At 45.6% G+C, this 21,957-nt stretch overlaps 1 protein-coding gene and 1 pseudogene across 1 annotated transcript; both read right to left on the minus strand.

The window, feature by feature from the left end:
- Nucleotides 1-4,047: 4,047 nt before the first annotated feature.
- Nucleotides 4,048-10,437, minus strand: LOC102135811 (bolA-like protein 2 pseudogene; annotated as a pseudogene).
- On the minus strand, nucleotides 8,470-13,336 carry SOX4 (SRY-box transcription factor 4). Its single transcript, XM_045390553.2, has one exon. It carries the CDS (start codon nucleotides 12,550-12,552, stop codon nucleotides 11,125-11,127), a length of 1,428 nt encoding a protein of 475 aa, XP_045246488.2. The 5' UTR covers nucleotides 12,553-13,336; the 3' UTR covers nucleotides 8,470-11,124.
- Between the last annotated feature and the right edge of the window lie 8,621 nt (nucleotides 13,337-21,957).

Genomic DNA, 21,957 nt, shown 5'->3' on the forward strand with positions numbered 1-21,957 from the left:
GTATTTAATCTCTGCTGTTTATATATCTAGGCCTGAGTGCCAAAATTTGAGCTATAGGGAAAAAGTTAGAATCTTAAATACATAAAAGCCAAGTCAGTCTGTTCGAAATGAGGATACTGTGGATGGTGGAGGAGGAAGGGTGGATGTTCCATGAACCTTGGGGTTTACCCTCCCTTAGCATATGAAGGTCAAAGAAAAAAATATAAAGAGGACGTATGAGAGCCATCAGACCTAGGAACAAAAGCAAAACAAAGAGGGATGGGAGAGTGAAGAATATAATCAATTAATAAGTGATTTGTTCAAAAGTAGGCACACAACGCCAAAGCAGCCGGTTCATTGCTTGGCAAGTAATTGAAATAACTGCCCTGCAGAGTTGTCTTTTTCTTTTTTTTTTTTTTTTGAGACGGAGTCTCGCTCTGTCGCCCAGGCTGGAGTGCAGTGGCCAGATCTCAGCTCACTGCAAGCTCCGCCTCGCGGGTTTACGCCATTCTCCTGCCTCAGCCTCCCAAGTAGCTGGGACTACAGGCACCTGCCACCTCGCCCGGCTAGTTTTTTGTATTTTTTAGTAGAGACGGGGTTTCACCATGTTAGCCATGATGGTCTCTATCTCCTGACCTCGTGATGTGCCCGCCTCGGCCTCCCAAAGTGCTGGGATTACAGGCTTGAGCCACTGCGCCTGGCCTCTTTCCTTTTTTTTTTTTTTTAGATGGAGTCTTGCTCTGTCGCTCAGGCTGGAGTGCAGTGGTACCGTCTCAACTCACTGCAACTTCTGCCTCCCGGGTTCAAGCGATTCTCCTGCCTCAGCCTCCAGAGTAGCTGGGATTACAGGTGCATGCCATCATGCCCAGCAAATGTTTTTTTTTTTTTTGAGACGAAGTCTCGCTCTGTCGCCAGGCCAGAGGGCAGTGGCACCATCTTGGCTCACTGCAACCTCCGCCTCCCGGCTTCAAATGGTTCTCCTGCCTCAGCCTCCCAAGTAGCTGGGACTACGGGCTTACGCCACTATGGCCAGCTAATTTTTGTATTTTTAGTAGAGATGGGGTTTTTCACCATGTTGGCCAGGCCGATCTTGAACTCCTGACCTCAAGTGATCCACCCACCAAGGCCTCCCAAAGTGCTGGGATTATAGGCCTGAGCCACCGTGCCCAGCCCAGAGCTGTCTTAAAAGGGAATATGAAGGACAAAATATGGAAAACAGAAGCAAGATTTGGTATTGGGAGAAAATCAACACACAGAGGAAAACTAACAGAATACCTGAGCAATATTAATTATCTGCATAATCTTTTTTTTTTTTTTTTTGTAGACGGAGTCTCACTCGGTCGCCCAGGCTGGAGTGCAGTGGCGCGATCTCGGCTCACTGCAAGCTCCACCTCCCAGGTTCACGGCATTCTCCTGCCTCAGCCTCCCCAATAGCTGGGACTACAGGCGCCTGCCACCGCGCCCAGCTAATTTTTTGTATTTTTAGTAGAGACGGGGTTTCACCGTGTTGGCCAGGATGGTCTCGATCTCCTGACCTTGTGATCCGCCCGTCTCGGCCTCCCAAAGTGCTGGGATTACAGGCGTGAGCCACCGCGCCCCGCCATCTGCACAATCTTGATGCTAAATTGGCAACCACTTAACCTGCTCTCTAGAGCTGCCATGGATCTTGAATGCTATTTCTCCTAGAACTACCATGACATTTTCAGTTCCCTTGTAGCCTTGTGTTTCTTTGTAATAAAGCCCCACGATTTCAGGTTACTTGAGTGATTCTGTTCCTTGCAATCACAGAGCCTAGCAAAAGGAAAAAAAAAAAAGTAAGGCTGGTAATGCAGAAATGGGAATCAGCCTGATGAGTTCTCATGGAAGAAAAAGACCAAAGAGAGTTGATCGCTGTTCTCATGTTTATTTCGGTAGTGCTAAAGTCCCCATACTTTGTCACCATGTCAGTGTCAAGGCTATTACTGTGATTGTTCGCTTTTCTATTCATGTATGTTATCAGACACTTGGGATAGAAAAATCATCTCAGTATGATTTGCAGATGTATCTACTTACACATTAAAATAATCTGTTCACCTTCTCTGGGGGTTAAAATGATTGTTTGAAAGTTTGGTTTACTTTTTAACCTGTGTTCATTTAGACATATCACTAGTTTTTCTCTCCTCAAACCACTTTACACCTAACCAGCACCAGGGTACGAAAACTGTCAAAAGCCTTTGTCTATAAGACTAAGACCCAGCAACTTTCCACTTCTAGTAACTACTCAAGGAAAACTCTCATGTGTTTGAAAAGACATGTATAAAATACATTATTATAACAATAAGAACTGGAAATCTTAATCCGTGTTCCCTTAATTTACTTGACATTCTTTGGGAGATATCGGAATTGCAATGTACTACTCACCTTCATCTTTTGCCTCTTATTTTTTCTTTCCTCAAGCTTTTGGATTCATTGGGTGCTTATCCAAAAAATTAAAATTGTTAGTAAATCCCCCAATGTACTTAGCACCACCTCTTTTTTTTTTTTTTTTTTTTTTATTTTTTATTTTTTTATTTTTTTTTGAGACGGAGTCTCGCTCTGTTGCCCAGGCTGGAGTGCAGTGGCCAGATCTCAGCTCACTGCAAGCTCCACCCCCGGGTTCACGCCATTCTCCTGGCTCAGCCTCCCGAGTAGCTGGGACTACAGGCGCCCGCCACCTCGCCCGGCTAGTTTTTTGTATTTTTTAGTAGAGACGGGGTTTCACCGTGTTAGCCAGGATGGTCTCGATCTCCTGACCTCGTGATCTGCCTGTCTCGGCCTCCCAAAGTGCTGGGATTACAGGCTTGAGCCACCGCGCCCGGCCAAGCACCACCTCTTTCAAAGACAGGCTTTTGGACCTACCTCGGCCTAGAGAAGGAACAAAGTGCAGTGTATTTTGAGACTACAGACAGCCCCACAACTTCCCAGGAACTTCAGATAAATTATTCAAACTCTAAGGGGAATTGGCAAACAGGAGAGATAAAAGGCCCACATAGAAAGTGTGGGAATGGGAAGGGAGAAAGCAGGGGCAGAGACTGAAGGTCAGGGGTTCCAGAAGAGACTATTTTCACAGGCTTTAGGTGTTGATCTGAGGAAGTTAGGGCAGGGGCTGGTAGGAAAGAATGTAACAACCACACATACAAGGGGAGCTAACTGATCGTTCAACAGGACCCTTCTGCTTAGCTCTTGTAAAAGCAGTTACATGCATCGCATGCATTAGCCAACCATCGCCCTGCACTGCTGGGCATTCACTGACTGGAGAGAGCCTACCTACTAAGGATAATAGACAGTGTTTTCACTTGCCTTTCAACTGCATGTTATGTCAGGAAACAGCACATTTATTATGTGTTTAAAAACTAATCCAAAGAATTATGTATTTGGAAAAATAAAGAAGCAAGTGGGCTAAGTAAATGATATTTCATTTGTTTCTTAATGTCCTACCCTTAAAAAAAAAACACTCAAATGGAATACCCTTAGAATGTCTTAGGTATGATGCAAAGCAGCTGTGTATATTGGTGCACAAATGACTTAGAACTTGGTCCTTAAACAAAAAATCTGCAGGGTAGGCCCTACAAGAAACTTCCTGCCATGACTTGACTTAGGCCTGTTTGGCGGTACTCCATAAACCAATTGCCCTGAATTGAAACTGTCAAAAGAAAATAAAATGGGCTAAATTTATTATCACCTGTATTCACAAACATACACACATAGAAGTCCATTGTTAACTAAGGCCCAAACCAAAATGCAGCAGCCTACTCAGACAGCCCCCTGGGAAATACCGTTTAATGATGTGAGAGGTTTTTTTTTTTCTTCTTTTTAACATAGAGAAGGAAAACAACACATGCAGGAAACCATAAAACCCTTCAAGTTAACTGTAGCCAACGGTCAATCTCATTAGGATATAATGGGTAGACGATATCCCTCTCTATAAAGGCTGAGTGCGCTCTGAATAATTTCCAATTTTCTCACTTGCTGGAAGCTCTGCCTTTTAAACAACAAAGCAGAAGTTTCAGGCACTGTATTTATATCATTTCTGTTCTCTGCCTTGGATACTTCTTCCGAACATCAGTCCCTGGGTTCATCTTTTAGTACACAGTTGTTTAACTGGAATATATATACATATTAACTTGGCTAATTACTTAAACTTACTTTTTTTTTTTGAGATGGATTTTTGCTCTTGTTGCCCTGGCTGGAGTGCAATGGTGCAATCTTGGCTCACTGCAACTTCATCTCCCAGGTTCAAGCGATTCTCCTGCCTTAGCCTCCCAGGTAGCAGGGATTAAAGGCATGTGCCACTACACTCAGCTAATTTTTTTGTATTTTTAGTGGAGACGGGATCTCACCATGTTGGTCAGGCTGGTCTCAAACTCCTGACCTCAGGTGATCCACCCGCCTTGGCCTCCCAAGGGACTAGGATTACAGGCATGAGCCACATCCCCGGCCCAAACTTAAAACTTTCAACTAGAACGGTGGAAGGGCATCCTTGAGAAAATGGATAGGGAGTCAGAGGGCTAAGGGAAGTGCAGGGCCTGCCAATTTTTGCCAAGGGACCAAGCCTTCGGTAGAAATGGAGAAGGCGAAAGTTCTAGGCTGATTCTAGGGCTCGGGAGATAGAGTTCCAATACCCTTACTGGCACTTCTGACCTTGTGACCTCAGATCAGCCATTGGGCCATTCTCAACTCAATTTCTCCATGCTGAAACAATGAAGGCGTCATAATCCCTTGCCTGCATACTTATCGGGAGAATATGCTAAAATACAGTGAGGGTACTGATTTCCAAACTTCAGTGAGCATTGGGAATCTATGGGGGGGGTGCTCATTAAGGCCCCATCCCCACTGTCTGACTGTGGCTGGCAATCCGTATAATCGCTACTCTTAACAAGAATCTCCAGGTAATTCTGATGCTGAGGATTCGTGTAGCGGACTGAGAAACATTGATTCAGGAGATTTATTTTTAGAATTTTTTTTCCAGATTTATAATTTAATGGCTGTGCAAGTCCCAGTCCCTCATTTCTACAGCTCACGGGCCCACTGCTCTGGGATCAGGGTTTTCTGTTCAAAGGTATTGATGTGCAGAAGCCCTTCTGCTAGGCACGCGTTCACCAGCCGGTGTCTCTGAAGCAGGGACTTGCGCTCGAACTTGGCCGACACCGCCAGGACTCGGAAGCTACAGGCACAACGGCTGCGGGTGGTGGTGTCCTCCACTGCCACATGCTCCGCCGTCAGGTCCCGCTGCAGCTTCTCCATGAAGTATTCGGCGCTGAGTTCCATGGCGATAGTCCAGCTGGAGCAGCAGCCCAGCGGGCACAGAACCCCAGTTCGGACCCCGGCCTCGCTGCTTTGCTCCCTATTTTTAGAATTTAAAGCATCTTCTATGTTGCTGGCACTGTGTTAGGCTTTACATACATTAGCTTTTTAGAACCACCCATAAGGTCAGGTTCTAGCATTCAAGGAGCCCATGGGGTAGGCCAGGCATTACGACATATCACACAAGTTCCGCTTCACTCTGTTCTCAGGACAGCTGTCTACATTAGATAGCCCTCTTTCTGTATGACGATTTAAAACACGGAAACTTAAAGAGGCTGAGAAATCTGTCCCAGGTCCTCCAGCTTGTTGGTTTCAGAGGCAGAATTCTAATTCAGGTTTTCATGCAATCCAGCGCTGGTACTTACCACAGGCAGCATAAAATGCAAATGCATGTTGTAAGTTCTTAGGGCCCCATGGAAACCATGTAAATGTTAAGTCAACAAATAAGAATTTAGCATTTATTATGTGAAAAGAAGGAGCGAAAGCAAACTGGGGAATACGAGAAGTATTCAATGCCTAATTCCTGTCCTTCAAGAATTCCAGTCTATCAGGAAAGAGCAGTTTGGTTATACTGCAATTGGAAGAACTGGAAAGTTGGGCTAAAACCCTTTATGCGGGGCCTTGAAGAGCAGCCTGTGAATTCTGTGCTTTATCCTGGGCAAAGGGGAATGGCCATAGACACTTGGCAGAGCCTGAAACACCACGCAGATGCCTGGCGATGCTTTCTTCCCACCCCTCCACTTTAGCTTTCAAATGATAGTGAAAATGCGTATGGAGATATCTCTCTCCAGAAAGAGAGGGTTAGGGGTAAACCCTAGTGAATATGGGTTAGAGAGGTATTTTGTAGGCCTTAATAGGAGGGGTGCCAGGAGGAGGCACAAAACAAAAACCACCAGAAAGAGAAATAAAGCATACCAACCTTACACTCTGAGAAATCCAAATGGATAGATGGGTTTGTATTCTTAAAAAAAAAAAAATTTTTTTTTAACATTTCTATCTTTTCAAATACTTCCTCGGGATCCCTAAATTTGTTTTAAATTCATAATTAAGCATTCTGATCCATAGCATTCTCCAGACCATGTCTTCTAATTTATGTGTACCCTACAAACACAGGAAACCCTTGGTAAATGTTGATGTCCATTTAATCCTTTGCTTTCTTGCTTTCCTCAGAATCCCTTAGCTCCCCTAGTACCCCAAGAGCAGGGTAAAAACAAACCCCAAAAGCCTTTCCAGGAGCTGGGCCCACCCTCTGAGCTTACATGCTTTTTTTTTTTTTTCTTGGCACTTAAAGGGATTCAACTAGGAATTAACAAAACTTGCTTAAGCAAGTATCATGGATTCACATTTCTGATGGAGCACAGGGCCAGAAGCAATTGCTTGATATTCTTAAAAGAAAATCTGAAACTTACTCTTTTCTATTGATCCCAATTATCTGAAAGTAAAAAAATCATACTAAATCAAAACTGTTTGGTTTCATATGTTTATTATGCCTTCTACCACCTAATACGTAAGTTTCCCTTATGAATGAAAACAGACTCAGAGGAAAAGACATTGTACAAAAATGCTTCTTACGTTTACTTTACCACCTGCCAGGAAGGACACACACATTTCAGCTTTTATTTTTAAGCCAATGTTATCAAAATTCTTAAAGGAAATATTTAAAGCATCTGCTTTTACATGGAGAGTCAAGGAAAAATAAGTTCTAACAGGAGAATCCTCCGAAATAAAAATATACTTTAAAAGAGATGCATCATTTTAAAAACGCATCATTTAGGTTGCATTTATGTCATGCTATTGATATCTTGGATCTGAAAAAAGCTAAACAATTATATTATCACTGCAATGAACACAAATTAAAAGCACTTTTCTAAAGAAGGGTTTTTCCTTTTGCAAAGATCTTTGAAGAAACTTAGATGCCATGTTGTTCTAAGGTCATTTTAAAAAATGGAATTCCAATTGCAGAACACAAATGCAATTAAAACTAAATATATGAGCACCATACATGAAAAAAATGTTGAAAACTAGTAGCTATCTTTAAGAGATAAATTAAATGGAAACACAAGTTATATTGGTTTTTGGGGATGGATCATTGCTTTCCATTGGACAACCACAAAACCCCCTCCTTTTAGACCAGTCCTCAAAGTTCTCTTTTTCCAGGTGTACCTTCCAGCATAATACTCCCTAATCTACAAGTAATCCAAATGAGTAAGGGATTATTTCCAAACACTTCTGCTTATTAACCCCTCCTCTCCAGTGCTGAAAAACTCAAGACATGTAAAAGACACATTTTTAACACACATTTGGAAGTAAAGATGGCTTTTGTTAGTTAATAGCAATTGTTAACTCTCAAAATAAACAGGAAATAGTGCCACTTAGCAAGTTGCATGTTCCAAACCCAAGAGTATTAGGCCTTAAGAAATCCAAGAACTTTTTCTCTTTGCAGTCTAAACAATCCTGCCTGATTCTTAGAAAAAGCACAAATCTCCAGCAGCCAAAGTGCTATTTTGAGAGACAGGGGGCTTTCCTCTGAGCCCATATGGAGCCAGCTTCTCCAGGTCATCTTTATTGATGCAGTTCTCTTACATTAACACCATGTTGGGCATGGCAAAAAATGGAGATCGTAGCACCACATCAACCTTTCTGCTTGAGAAAAAAAAAAATTGCATACACCTTTAGCATTTCATAATGGGTAAAAGTCTAATCCTGTATAATCTACTGATAATTTAACAGCTTATTTGTCCTTAACCCTTGGAAACCAATTATAGCCACTGCTAGAGGTAAGCATGGGCATATCAAGGAGAAAGCAGCTCCAGGAGCACCAAGTTCAAAAAAAGATCAGCTAGCCAGTTTCATCTGTGAAGAATTCTGTCCACGTTGCCCCTCCCCCTCTTTTTCAGATTCCAAGACAAAAGGCATTTTTAAATATGGTAAACTCAGAAAATTCCTAGAAAGCATGTGTTGAGTTGACACATATTCAGCTGATGCCATCATTTCAGGGTCAGGAGAAATCTGGCCAAGAGACATTTAATATTCCTCAATAAGGTAGCATTTGACAAGACTCCTCTGATAACTTATTTTTTTTAAAGCTAAGGCAGATTGTGTAGTGTCTAGATACCGTAGGGCTTTTCCCATCCCAGGCATTGGGCATAATAACGACAAAAGTCAAGATTTAGGGTTCAGTTCCAGCTGATTTTATTTCCTTCTCAAAAAAAGTTATGTACAGAAGGTATATATCAACAATCTGACAGGCAGTGAACTTGACATGATTAGCTGGCATGATTTTTTCTTTTTTTCCCCCAAACATTGTTTTTGTGGCCTTGAATTTTAAGACAAATATTCTACACGGCATATTGCACAGGATGGATGGCAAAAAAAAGTTTAAAAACAAAAACCCTTAACGGAACTGCCTTAAAAAGGCAGACGTCCTAGTGCCTGTCATGTTATATTAAACATACATACACACAATCTTTTTGCTTATTATAATACAGACTTAAATGTACAAAGATGTTTTCCACTTTTTTCAATTTTTAAACACAACAGCTATAAACCTGAACACATATGCTATCATCATGCCATAAGACTAAAACAATTATATTTAGCGACAAGTAGAAAGGATTAAATAGTCAAATACAAGAATGAAAAACGCAGTACATAGTGTCGCGAACTCAAATCGGCATTTAGATAGATCCAGTGGTTTAAACGGCACGTTTTTGCTTATAAAAAAAGTGCAAAAAAGATGTGGTTTACGAGTTAAAGCTACAGAATCCCTTTTTGCTGTAAATGCACCAGTTTTAAAGCCTCTGGACAGAGCAGTATTTCTTTTAAAACTTTGTTTTTCTTAAAAGCTTACAGTGTTTGGCTAATTCTCCTCCCCTTTTTACAAGACAGGGATCGGAGGGTGGACACTGGTGGCAGGTTAAGGGATACTGTCACTTTAAGAAGCCTGCAGATTGAAGTGTAAACATGGAGAAATTAGGGGCTGATTTTTTAAACTGTGTGAGATATTAACCAGCCGCCCTGTTATAAAATCAGGAAATCCAAACAGCGATTTACACCGATTAACACCCCCTTTATATATTTTTTACAAAAATACACTGAGAAAATAATCAAACGTTTTCATCTCTCTTGTCTTTTTTTTGTTTTTTAAAAGTGTCAAAAGTCTACATTTAAATATAAAAAATTAAAAGTTAAAACTCTAGCCCTTCAGTGAAGGAGACGTAAAATGGCGTGGGTAACAACAACTACCAAAAAAAAAAAAAAAAAAAAAAAAAAAAGAAAGAAAGAAAACAAGGAAAAAAAAAGGAAGGAATAAAGAAATAAAGTAAAAAGAAAGGAAAGAAAAAAAGGGACAAAAGCAAAAAAATGTTTGGCCAGTATAAATACGTCCACATATAAAATGGCATCTGATTACATTTACAAGGAAAAAGAAATACGAGGATGGAGCATCGGTGAAGGAAAAAAACACGTCTTCTCATTTACACCTATAAGGAATAAACACACACACTGAGAAAAAATTTGGTCCTGAATTGTTTTTTTAAAGTCCAGCACAGATTTGAGTTGCGTTTGAATCCTTTAGAGAGTTAAGAATGAAAAAAAGCTGGTGATAATTTCGTTGTAGGAATCAAACATAGCGCCATCTATCTGCTTTTTATATTATCCTACACTATTTTAAAAACTGCTCAACAGTCTTATACAGAAATCTTTAAAAGATAGACAGGATAACATGCTATATTAACCCCACCATTGAAATAATCCAACACCATCACGATTCCGATTAAGAGAAGAAAAAAACCTTTTTTTTTTCTTTTTTTCTTTTTTTTTTTTTTCCGAAACCACTCGCTTTCCACTGACTGCCCCTGTACCACATCAAACAGTCTCCTCTCCTCCACGCCTCCGGGGTCTGGGAAGTCTCACCTCACTGATTTCACGTAGAAGGAAGGCGCAGGACCAGCAGCCGCCGCCGCCTGCTCCCCAACGCGCAAATCCATTTCAGTTTGACCGTGAACCCCCTTCCAGTTCGTGTCCTTCTCCGCCCCCGCCCCTAGCTCCCGCTGCTGCGCTTCCAACGGGGTTCTCGGGTCATTTCCTAGCGCCGGTCACTCTGGCTGGCCTCCTCCCCTCAACATCTCCTCCTCTGGCTGCAGACGGGGCAGGGGGAAAAGGGAGAGAAAAAAAAAAAAGCCCCAAACGGGAATTCGCCTGCGTGGAGTCTCTCAGTCCCGGCGCTCCCCCAAAACATCTGCCATCGGCCAAATTCGTCACCCCGGAACCTTCTGTCTTCATCAGGCGTTTAAAAAAGGGGGAGGGGAGGGGAGCGCTGGGTTATCCCCTCCTTTCTTGACCAAGAAGTAAAATAAAACAAAACCAAGGTGGTGATGCAGGAACGGGGAGATTCCTTCAGTCTCTAGAAAACTAACTCGGTTTCTTGCTGGGGGTGCAGACAAGTCCGGAAGCTCTTTGGAAAGGGAGGGGGGTCTCTTCAAGCAAAGGGGAGGAAACTCGAAGTCGCTTTTTTTTTTTTGCCATCAACAACAACATCAATAACAACAATAACAGGTCGCCCCTGTCTACCCTCTGCCTCCTCCGCGTCCCTCCGGCTGGGCATAGTGGGTCCCCGGCCCGGGAAGGTGGGGGATGGGAGCGCGGGTCCAAAACGCCGCCGCGCTTTCCGACGACGGGAATGCGGTCGAAGCCAGCCCTGCTCATTTTTTTTTCTTTTTTCCCTTTTCTCTTTCAACTCTTCGTCTGTCCTTTTCGTTTCATTTTTTATTTTTATTTTTTCTCCTCTCCTACCCCCGGCGCTCCCCACTGCCTGCGCGCCCTTCAGTAGGTGAAAACCAGGTTGGAGATGCTGGACTCGAGCCAGTCTCCCGAGATCATCTCGCTCACCTCGGGCGTGCAGTAGTCCGGGAACTCGAAGTGCGAGCCGGAGCCGGGCTCGAAGTTAAAATCCAGGTCCCGGTCGAGCGCCGACGACGAGCTGAAGCTGCCCAGGGACATGCTCTCAAAGTTTGAGCTGGGGTTCAGGTCGAGCAGGTCGTCTTCGAACTCGTCGTCGGAAGACGAGGAGCCCGAGGAGGAGGAAGAGGAGGAGTGGGACGAGGCCGAGGAGGACGCGTGCGAGGGCGCGCTGGACGGGGCGGGCGAGGCGGCGCGCAGGCTGGCGTAGCCGCGGTGGTCGGCGGGCGAGCGGCCGGCGGCGGGGGACGAGGCGGCGCTGCTGCGGCCGCTCAGGCTCGGCGCGTCGGGCGAGCAGCCCGCGCCCTCCTCCTCGTACAAGCCCAGGGGGTCGCTGGGGTCGGCTCCCGCGCCCACGCCGCCCACGGGCGACGACGACGTGCCCAGGCCGCCGAACAGGTAGACGCGCTTCACCTTCTTCTCCGCCAGGTGCTTGCCCGGGGCTGCAAGCGCTGCGGAAGCAGAGGCCGCCGAGGAGGCGGAGGCCGAGGCGCTGGGAGTCCGCGCCTTGTACAGCGAGTGGTGGTCGGCGGCGGCGCCCAGGGGCAGCAGGGCGGCGGCCCCCGCCTGTTCGGCGGCGAAGGAGGAGGCGGCGGCGGCAGCCGCTGCTTTCCCGCCGCCGCCGCCGCCTGCCAGGATGAGCTTGGCGTGCGGTTTGCTGACCCCGCCGCCCGCGCCGCCCGCCACTTTGGAGCCGCAGCTCTTTTTCTGCGCCGGTTTGGAGTTGGCGCCGCCGCCACTCGCACCGCCGCCTCCTCCCCCCGCGTTGCTGCTCCCGCCGCCGCCGCCGCCCCCATGGCCGCCCCCGCCGCTGCCACCGACCTTGTCTCCCTTCTCCCCTGGCTTGGAGGAGGCGGCGGCCGAGGAGCTGGAGTTAGCGTTGCCGGATTTCACCTTCTTCCTGGGCCGGTACTTGTAGTCGGGGTAGTCAGCCATGTGCTTGAGGCGCAGCCGCTCCGCCTCTCGAATGAAAGGGATCTTGTCGCTGTCTTTGAGCAGCTTCCAGCGTTTGCCCAGCCGCTTGGAGATCTCGGCGTTGTGCATGTCGGGCGACTGCTCCATGATCTTGCGCCGCTCGATCTGCGACCACACCATGAAGGCGTTCATGGGCCGCTTGATGTGCCCACTCGGGGTCTTGCACCAGCTCGGGTCGTCGGCCTTACCGCCCGTGGAGGCGGTGGAGCCGGGCGTGGGGGAGGAGGCGATGCCCAGCTCGAGGCCGGCGCCGGAGTCCGAGCTCTCGCCAGCCAGTAACGCTTCCGTGTTCTCGGCATTGTTGGTTTGCTGCACCATGGCCCCGGCTTGGCGGGCGCCCACGCGCGCTCACACCCTCGCGGCGGCCGCGGCGCGATCGCCGGGCCCTCCCGGCTTCCCGGGCCGAGCACACGCCGAACGGGAAGACGCGCGCGGCGGCCGAACTGGCCCCTCAACTCCTCGCAGGGGCGGAGGTGGGCGAAGAGAGAAAAGTCCCCAAAAGATGCGGGGAAGGAGTTCTCCGCCTCTCGCAGAGGAGTTATAGTTCCCAGTCTGGAGAGTCTCTCCCTCTCTCTCGCTCTCTCACCGCGCTGCAGTTTGCTGTCTCTCGGCTGAGTCTGGAGACCGTGCTAAAGTAGAGAGGAGTTTCTCGAATGCTGGTTGCTGAAGCTTCCAATACAAGTTTCTCGCGGCCTCCCAGGCAAGTCTTTTTTTTTTTTTTTTTTTTCTTTTTCCCTGAAGCAGTTGATTCCAGTTCACGAGCGCTCTCGGTAGCTCAGGAAAGCGACATAGTCTCTAGCACTTAGTCCCTCTCCTACAATGCAAAGCAAAAAAGACTCTGGCTCCAGGACTGTCTGTGGGCGGAATCGGCACTAAGGAGTTTGTGCAATTATTTTGTTGCAAGGTAGGAAGCCAAAAAGCCTGCATGCAACAGACTGGCATGAATAAATGTATGTTTCTCCCTCCCTTCTGCAAGAAGGGAGCTGGTAATGGCAAGAATTCCTCCAGTGCAGACTCTTAAAGAGCGTGCAAGAACTAGAGACCCGACAGCTAAACAGGCCTCTTCCCCTCACACACAGTTTCTCCTGCTGCAGCTTAGAGCAGACCCCAATTCCGCCTCGCGCCTCTTTATCCTTTCACAGTCTTGGCTGCAGCCAATCAGCTGCTGTAACCAACGCTTCCTCATGCCAAACCCCTCCCCCGGGCTTCCCATTGGCTTGGAACCCGATGCAATAATAATCTCCGCGTGCAATGAGAAGCTCCAAATCTGACCTCATTCCAATTTACAGAGCAAACTTTTTAAAAGGGCTAGAAGTACAGCTGAGATTTCTGCTGCCTCTTTTTTCCTTTTGCTGTGTGTGTGTATGCGCGCGCGTGTGTGTGCGGGCGTGCGTGTGTGTACAGTGTGTGAAGAGGATGTTAATGCATGAAATTATTAAAGGGAGAGACGGAAATGTATTCTAACCATTATGTTAGATAACAAGGGGCTTGGAAGGGGGCGGGGTAAGGGTGAAATACTGTAAATGGAAGCTTTCTGCTTAAAAGCCAAGTGATTATTTTTATTACTTCTTTTCAGCATTGGAATAAAGAATCAGCCTCTCGTGCAAAATCTGTTCCCCAGCTCTTTCTTAAAGCCAAAGCTGTAAAGGGGAAGAGAAAGCCACAACAATAAATCAATGGATATTGAAAACCATTAAGAAAGTGGTACCTAGACACCTGTCATCACAATTATTTTAACAACTCTAGGTACAGCACAGATGTTGATGTATTGTGTAAATCCCTTCAGAACCATTTTTGTGCTGTTTGTGGAAGGCAGGGAAGACCTCTTTGCAATAATTGCTTACTCTCTTAACCAAATAGGGGTCAACTATGGTTATTTAATGATTTAAACTCCCTGTAAATCCTGCATAGCCCAAACAGAGGAGCTTTCCGTGAAACACATTAGGTAGTGCTCCATAATTACCTCAATGGGCAAATTTCCAGAGTTTTGTATAGGATGTATAATCGTATGTAAAGGATGGAAATCGGTTTTACTTTCTAAATATTTGTTTTCCCTGTTTTCAGAATTAAAGATTGCTTCACTCTCTTCCCTCTCCTCCTCCCAAAGCCATCTCCCTCCTTTCCTTCTTATATATTTCCTCTTGTTATTTGTTACTTGAATCGAAGGGAACTGAAAAACCAAGGCAAAGAGAAACTGTAGAAGGAGGTGATAAGTGGTAGCAGAAGAGAGTAGGGCCTCCGGATTCATAGTACACCTGGCTGCTAATCCTTCTTACTGGTTTGTAACTATGGGGATGTGGCGAAGTCTCAGTTTTCCTCATCTATTATATGGAGGAGCTACTTCATAGAGGGTTGTTGTGAGGGGTCAAAGAATTTGTGACTATGAAGCACCTGCTCTATTGTAAGCCCTCAATGAATACTAATACCTTCCTTTCTAATTCAAATACCAGACATGCTCCTAGTAAAAGCTGCATGTTGTTCAAGAGACTAACACAGAATAACCACTGATGTAAAAAAGTAATAACAGGCCAGGCGCGGTGGCTCACGCCTGTAATTCCAGCACTTTGGGAGGCTAAGGTGGGTGGATCACTTGAAGTCAGGAGTTTGAGACCAGCCTGGTCAACGTGGTGAAACCCTGTCTCTACTAAAAATAAAAAAATAAAAAAATTAGCTGGGCCGGGATGCTTGTGCCTGTAATTCCAGTTGCTTGAGAGGCTGAGGTGGGAGAATTGCTTGAACCCAGGAGGTTGCAGTGAGCTAAGATTGAGCCACTGCACTCCAGTGGGTGATAGAGTGTGACTCTGTCTCAAATAATAAATAATAATAATAATAACAACAACAGATCATTGATGTGAACCATACAAGGACAATAGTGGCAACCCTGCCATTCCATTGATTTTAAAAGAAAGGAACTCCATGAAGAATACTAAGAAGAATGTGGCAAAGAAAGGATGCCAAGGTATTCAAAATAAATGTTGGCCACAGAAATTACTTGTTTTCCAACGTCTGAAAATTAGAATTGTAGTAAAAATCAGCTTTCCTTAACACTATAATAGGAAACTAATATTCTTCAGGCCAACCATAAGTGGTTAGGTAAGATCAATCCAAAATAATTAAGTCAGCTTTTGATTCAGAGTAAACTAGTGCTGGGTAGTAAATTTCTATTTATCTTGTCAAACTTATAAAGTATGTAGGCTGGCAATAGGCCCAGGTTGTCAGACTTAGAATTTTACTGGAAAGAACACCCTATGTAGCCATCTGACTGGCTCTGTAAGGATCAACCACAAGCAAAACTGTTTTTGTGGGTAAAAGCAAATAATTTTTGACCATTAGCTACTTGTATTATATACTTTTTTTTTTTTTTAAATGAGAAACAAATCCTTAAAAAAAGAAAAACCCAAACCAAAAACACACAGGCACCTTTTCTGCGTAACAGTGTTGCTGTGTTATAAACTTCATTTTATCTGGTGTGCATAGAAACACATCCTTAAATGTAACCAATCTGACAAAAAAAAAATTATTTTAAGAGGGCTATTATCTATAAGATCAATGTTTTCACTAGGATAAACAAGAATATATTTATTTTTGGATTTGTACTAACTAATGACTTGAGGGTGTAGCTAGTTTGATAATTCAGTCAAGTTGAGTATCAGTATTATTGATTCTATTTCTAAGTCATTTATGCTTCCATCATCGAATATGATGGGGAAGAGTGGAAATTAAAGCAGTCATATATTTCTGCTTAAAACACACGGATTTTTTAAAGGGTGTACTAAAACATAGCCACTGGCCTCATTCTTTTGTTACATGTATTTCAACAAATCCAACAAATTTTAAGACACACCATTACATTCCACCAAGGAAGAAGAACTGCCAATGAAACTGTGATATCCCCCTAGATGTAGGATGTCTCCTTATTTCAGAAGCGTTGAAATGAAAAGAAAAATTTTGTCTCAGACTTGATGAAATATGGTATCAGTAACTTCCATTGACTTTATAAGATGATTACTGTATATATATTTATATATTACAGAAGTGCTTAGACTTCTGAAATAGATCTGTTCTAGTGAGTTAGTTCTCTTACAATGTAAGAAAACATATGACAAATGCCCTTTTATTAAAGTCACCTTTATGACCAAGTAAGTGTGTGCACACTGGAATGTATTGGACCTCTCAGTACCAAATAATGAGAAAAGATTTCTCCCTTCTAATTCCCTAACTTCATATGCTCTGTAATCAGTTCTCCATTACTGACATTTTGTTCCCAAAATACCAGATATTTGGTGGCCCCTACTAAATCAGTACTCAGTGTTCCCTCTGCTGGCTTTGCAGTACATGAAGTAATTCTTAATGCTACTCTTTTAGCTCTATGAAGAGAAAGCCAAGATTATTTTGCAGAAAAAAAAAGTCCTGGTTTAGAATAATAGACTGTCTTTATTAGCAATGATGTTAGACATTTCAAATTTTGAATTAGGTATTTTATTCCCTTAAATGATGGAATTCCATTTGAGATGTAAGTGTAATATCTGCTAATGCATTTCTTCTGCTCTCACACATCTACACAACAGAAAATCTCACATCCATACAATTATGAGGCATAGATGACATAAGATTCTATTCCACTGCTTAATATATTCCTTTGGCATGGAGGGAGGGACCTGAATGGAAATTAGTTTAACAAATCTGGATTTGCACTGATTTGCAAGATTTTGCCTTGCCTTGGTTACAGAAACTATGACTGTAGGAGCTAGTCAGACCTGACAAGTATTCAGTTCAAATAAAATAAAGAGGAGGAAAAACTGTATAGTTGTTACTTTACCTGACAAGGAAGAAGCCCTGGGAAATCTGATGCATTGGCCTTTGTCAACTGAAAGGTGCCAGTATTTTTGGTTCCACACTTTATGGAAAAGAAGCCTCCATATGAGACTGATTTACTTCTCAGTCAAATACACAAGCATAACTTGCACTTCATCCTTTTGGGTTGATGACATTGCATTGTAACTGGGCTCAGCACGGAATGGGGGTGAGGGGGTGGTGGTGCGTGCATTGAAAAATAATATATGGAAATAACTCATATTTGCAAAATATCAAAATAGGATTCTGGGGTAAATGAAACCTAGGATTTATTTTTACCGCTAGAATAAGCTAAGAGTTAAGAAACCTGCATTTCTAACAATTTTACTATTTTCCTCTCATAACCAGTGACGAGCACACAGCTTAAGCTGTTCATGCCAATGCCAACTCATTATTCCTTTCCTCTCCATTTTCTCATTAAAACAAGCAGAAGACGAATGTTTGCAGAGCCACGTAGATTGCAAGCATGAACACAGGCTTCTGCTTCACTTCCAGAGGCAGAAGCATGGCACCCGGGAAGAGCCTGTCTGCAGCCAGCCGGCTCCTCATCTGGGGAGAAGCAGCCGCCAGGTGGCATCGCTGAGCCTCCCTGCGCCCGCGAGGCGAGGTGGGAAATCGTGGGGATAGTCAGTTTTCTTTCTTCTCCCCCTTCCTCCTCTCCCGAACCCCTACCACTCCCTACCACTGTACCTTCTTTAGTTAGAGGCTTAAATGCTCAACGAGTAATAGGGTATGTCGATGAATTGTGATCTTTTTGTTCATAAATCAAAGTTGAGGGCAACCACCCGCTGCCTCCTGCTCACTTATCAGGAGCTCCTGGTGACCGGGGAAGCCTAGACCAGCCTCCTGTCTGGATCAGGTAACCCAACTCGAGGGGATTATCAATTTCCGTTTCCCTGTCTTCTTGCTAAAGTGAATGCAGTTTCTCCGGCTTTGGAGAGCGGCTGCAGAGAAACGGCGTGCCTTACTTAAGGACGCCAGTGCAAAGGCCACCCCCTACTCAAAAAAAAAAAAAAAAGAAAAGAAAAAAGAGGTTTCCTTCAGGCAGAACGCCTTTCGGAGAGCAGCGACTCCGTCTCGCAGGCACGGCGCTCTCCCTGGCTTAAGCTCGCCGAGGATTAATGGTGCTCAGCCTCGCTCCGCCGCAGCGGCCGAGCCTCTCCTTTCGCTTACAGTTAGAGGGAGGACATAGATTGGAATCGACTCAGACTGTGCTTTCTGGAGGAAAGTCCTTCCTACTGTAAACATGTTTCAGGCGATCCTGTCAGCAGCATTTTAACACCCGTCTTCCGTTTAGGTTTTACGACCGGGGAAGGAGCTGAAGACGCGCGCGCGCGCACACACACACACAAACGCGCGCGCACACGCAACCTAAGCGAGGACACCTCCCGCACCCTCGCGGGCTCCCAGTCCTTTGAATTTGCAACCGGTCGTGGATAGTCGAGGGGGTGGGGGTCGTTTCCTGGGCGCTTGGCTCCTCCGTCCTCCTACCACCATCCCCTGGCCCTTGGAGATGCTATCCAGTTCCATCAGTGACCAGAACTGACAGCCACTTGGCCCCTGCTCTCTCGAGTGCCCAGCATCCTTTGCTCTGGACGACCAAATGCTCTCTGTGAGCCTTGCTTGGATGGTACGGTGCGCGCTGTGCGTGTGGGACTCACTCTTCGGCAGGCACACGACCTTCGTACACCGTTTGGGCAACCATCCACTTCATCCCCTCCCTGGACCCCGCAGGCTGAGGCCCAATTAAGAGCGCGGCTGCCTGGTCTCTTTCAGGAGAGCAGAGCAGGCTGTGCGTGCACGGCGCGCAGGGGGAGGAAAAGGGCTGAGAGCTGAGGGAAGTAGACAATTGGTTGCACCCCAGTCTTCAAGCGTCCCTACTCCGCGGATCACGGAGGGGCAGGCGTGCCTTGGCGCCTTCCCTCAATCCCTCGGTCGTGCAGGAAAGACTGGACGGCGGGGGCTCTCTGAGTCTGCGAGGGCCATGGAGGCGCCCCAGGGTGCCAGGCGCCCTTGTCAAGGGGCGCGCCCGACGCTCCAGATTCGGTCCCCAGCACCTGTGGGAGGCGGTTTCGGGTCTGAGAGAAGGGAACATATGGCAGGTAGTTAACAGGGAGAGGCTGCGCCCTGGGCGCAGTAACGAGGAAGCCAGGCTCTGCGGAAGGTCTCGGCTCGCTTTGTCCTCCTTGGATCAGCTGGTCTCTGCCTTTCCCCTGGCAGCTGCGACAGTCAGGCCCTGGCGCAAGCGTCCGGGTGGAGCTGCCTACTCTACCCGGGGTGGCGGGGGTGGGGGGTGGGGGCGGCAAAACCACCCCAGTGGCCCCAGCAGGCTGTCTAGGTGGGGCACGCCCCACGGGCTTCCCACCCCCAAACCAACTACCCGTTGTAGCAATTACAGTTTTAGCCCCGTAGGGGAAAGCGGGTGATTTCGCTTTTGGAAAAACACTTCAACAAGAGCAACCCTAAGCCAGCGTTACAAGCCAGTTGACCTGCTATTGGAGGTTGTGCGAGGGCGGGCTGGGTCGCGCGCGTCTGCCAGGGAGGGAAACCCGCTGGGGAGTGGGCAGAGGGAAGCAGAGCAAAATGTCAGATAACAGAAAGAGGGGGAGGAGGAGGAAGAAAGGCGCTTGATTGCAGAGAGGGGAAGTGGGAAGGCACGGAGACCGCGTTGGCTGCCAAGTGACGCGGGTCAGGAGGAGAAGGACGAGTGCGTGGCGGGCAGCGAGTATAGGACGCGCGGGCCCCCTTGCCAGGCAACCGATCTCCTTTCTCCCAGCCCTTCCCCTCTCATGCTACCGCCATAGTCAGACATCACACTTGGCGCAGACAGCGTTGGGGGAACTCCTAGGGATGGGAGGGGTGGGGTGGGGTAGGGACCGTAGAACCTGATGCCCCAGACCGCGCCTGGAGTGCAGTACACCTGGCAACCGGGACTCGCCATCTGTTCCCAGCTACCGCCTTTCGGGCCAGGGGTGTGGGCCTGGAGAAAGATAAGAGAGTGGATGGCTTGGCGTCAACCGCCTCAATGAACTCAGTCAATCAACGTTTATGGTGCTCCTACTGTGTGCCGAGCGCAGCCTGGGTCCCCTCCAGCTGCTGGTCTCGGGAACTGCACCATCTGTTCAGTTAGTCAGCAAGCTAGAAAAGAATTCTGTGTGTATGGTTGTAAAATAAGTTCAAAATTCTAACAATAATGCATATGCAAATTTGCCGTGAAAGAAGGGTGATAGAGATAGCTTGGGGGATCTGGAGAAGTGTTGAGTCTGGCAGTACAGAGGTTTTGTGATTTTTCACTGCTTCCTGAAGCATGAAACTCCCATCCTTCCTGTCCCACATTCCAAGTTAAAAAAATAATTTAGTGACACTTTATCCGGCTATCACGATTCAAAAATAACTGAAGGCTAGTACTTAAACACTCAAACTTAACTCATTAATTTCAAAATATCAGACCCAAACCACTGCCTTATTGTAACAAATATTTTGTAATATAACTTTACTCCCCTGAAATAAAATCTGTGGATTATATAACTTACTATGCACAAAATTAAAAAAGAAACTATAATGTTCAGACTATAATACTAAAGGAGAAATACACACTAGGTAATTTATAATAAGACAATATACACTTCAGATATGCATGATGGGGCTGTATTTCACTAGAACACCCAAAATGTTTTCCAAAAATTTAAAAATTCTCCCTAGGGAGTACTACTGCTTAGGCATGAATTATGCACTATGGGTGGCAGGCAAATGCTAAATAATCAGGATGCTACTTGTATTCTGAGTTCTTAAATTTATAGTGGATGTGGTAGATTCTTATAATCATCCTCCTATTACATGTGCCTTTATGTGGACCTTTTTCTCTCTGCTTCTGGATTCGGTCACTGAGTTGCTTTAGGAAATGGAGCATTAGCAAGCATGAGACCAACAGACTTCACAAGTGCCCATGTACTGGGGTTTCTCCATTGAAACCATCATGTTGTGAACCTACTCCAGTGAGACCATGAAAATATCATGTTGTGAACTATCTTCAGCAGTCTATCTTACTGGAGGATTGAAGGCTCCATAAGGAAAACCAAGGTGCCCTTCCAAGGCCAGCATCCCAGGCATGTGACTGAGGCCATCTTGGACTCTCCAGTTTTGGTTGAGCTGTCAGATGACTACAGCCACAGGAGTGATTCCAGATGGGTACAACAGAAGAATCACTCAGATTGACAGCCACCAGAATTATGAGAACTAGTAAGTTGCATTAAATCACTATGCTTTGGGTAGTTTGTTATGCAGTAATAGAGGTCAGAGTTGTATTAATTACAATGCCATTTGATAGATGCCAAAATATAAGTTCATGCAAGAAGGTAACTTTTTCTTAATGACTCTAGATCTTTATTAAAAATTCAGTCAATATTTTCATCAATGCCCATAGTGGATATAGGAGTTAGCTAAAATTGAATAAACCCATTGAAAAAGACATTCCATGCAAATGGACACCAAAAGCAAGCAGGAGTACTTGTACTTTTTTTTTTTTTTTTGAGATGGAGTCTCACTCTGTTGCCCAGGCTGGAGTGCAGTGGCATGATCTTGGCTCACTGCAACCTCCGCCTCCTGTGTTCAAGCCATTATCCTGCCTTAGCCTCCTGAGTAGCTGGGATTAAGGCACCTGCCACCACACCCGACTAAATTTTGTATTTTTAGTAGAGACAGGGTTTCACCATGTTGGCCAGGTTGGCTCTTGAACTCCTGACCTCAGATGATTCACCTGCTTCGGCCTCTCAAAGTGCTGGGATTACAGGCGTGAGCCACTGTGCCCAGTGGTGGAGTACCTATTCTTATATCAGATAAAACAAACTTTATTTTTTTGTTTATTATTAT

This window comes from Macaca fascicularis, chromosome 4 (genome assembly GCF_037993035.2).
Source record: "Macaca fascicularis isolate 582-1 chromosome 4, T2T-MFA8v1.1".
NCBI classification, from domain to species: domain Eukaryota; kingdom Metazoa; phylum Chordata; class Mammalia; order Primates; family Cercopithecidae; genus Macaca; species Macaca fascicularis.

Bases quoted from the DNA above. Each gene is read 5' to 3' on its own strand.
- SOX4 (XM_045390553.2), bottom strand. From the start codon at position 12,552: ATGGTGCAGCAAACCAACAATGCCGAGAACACGGAAGCGTTACTGGCT.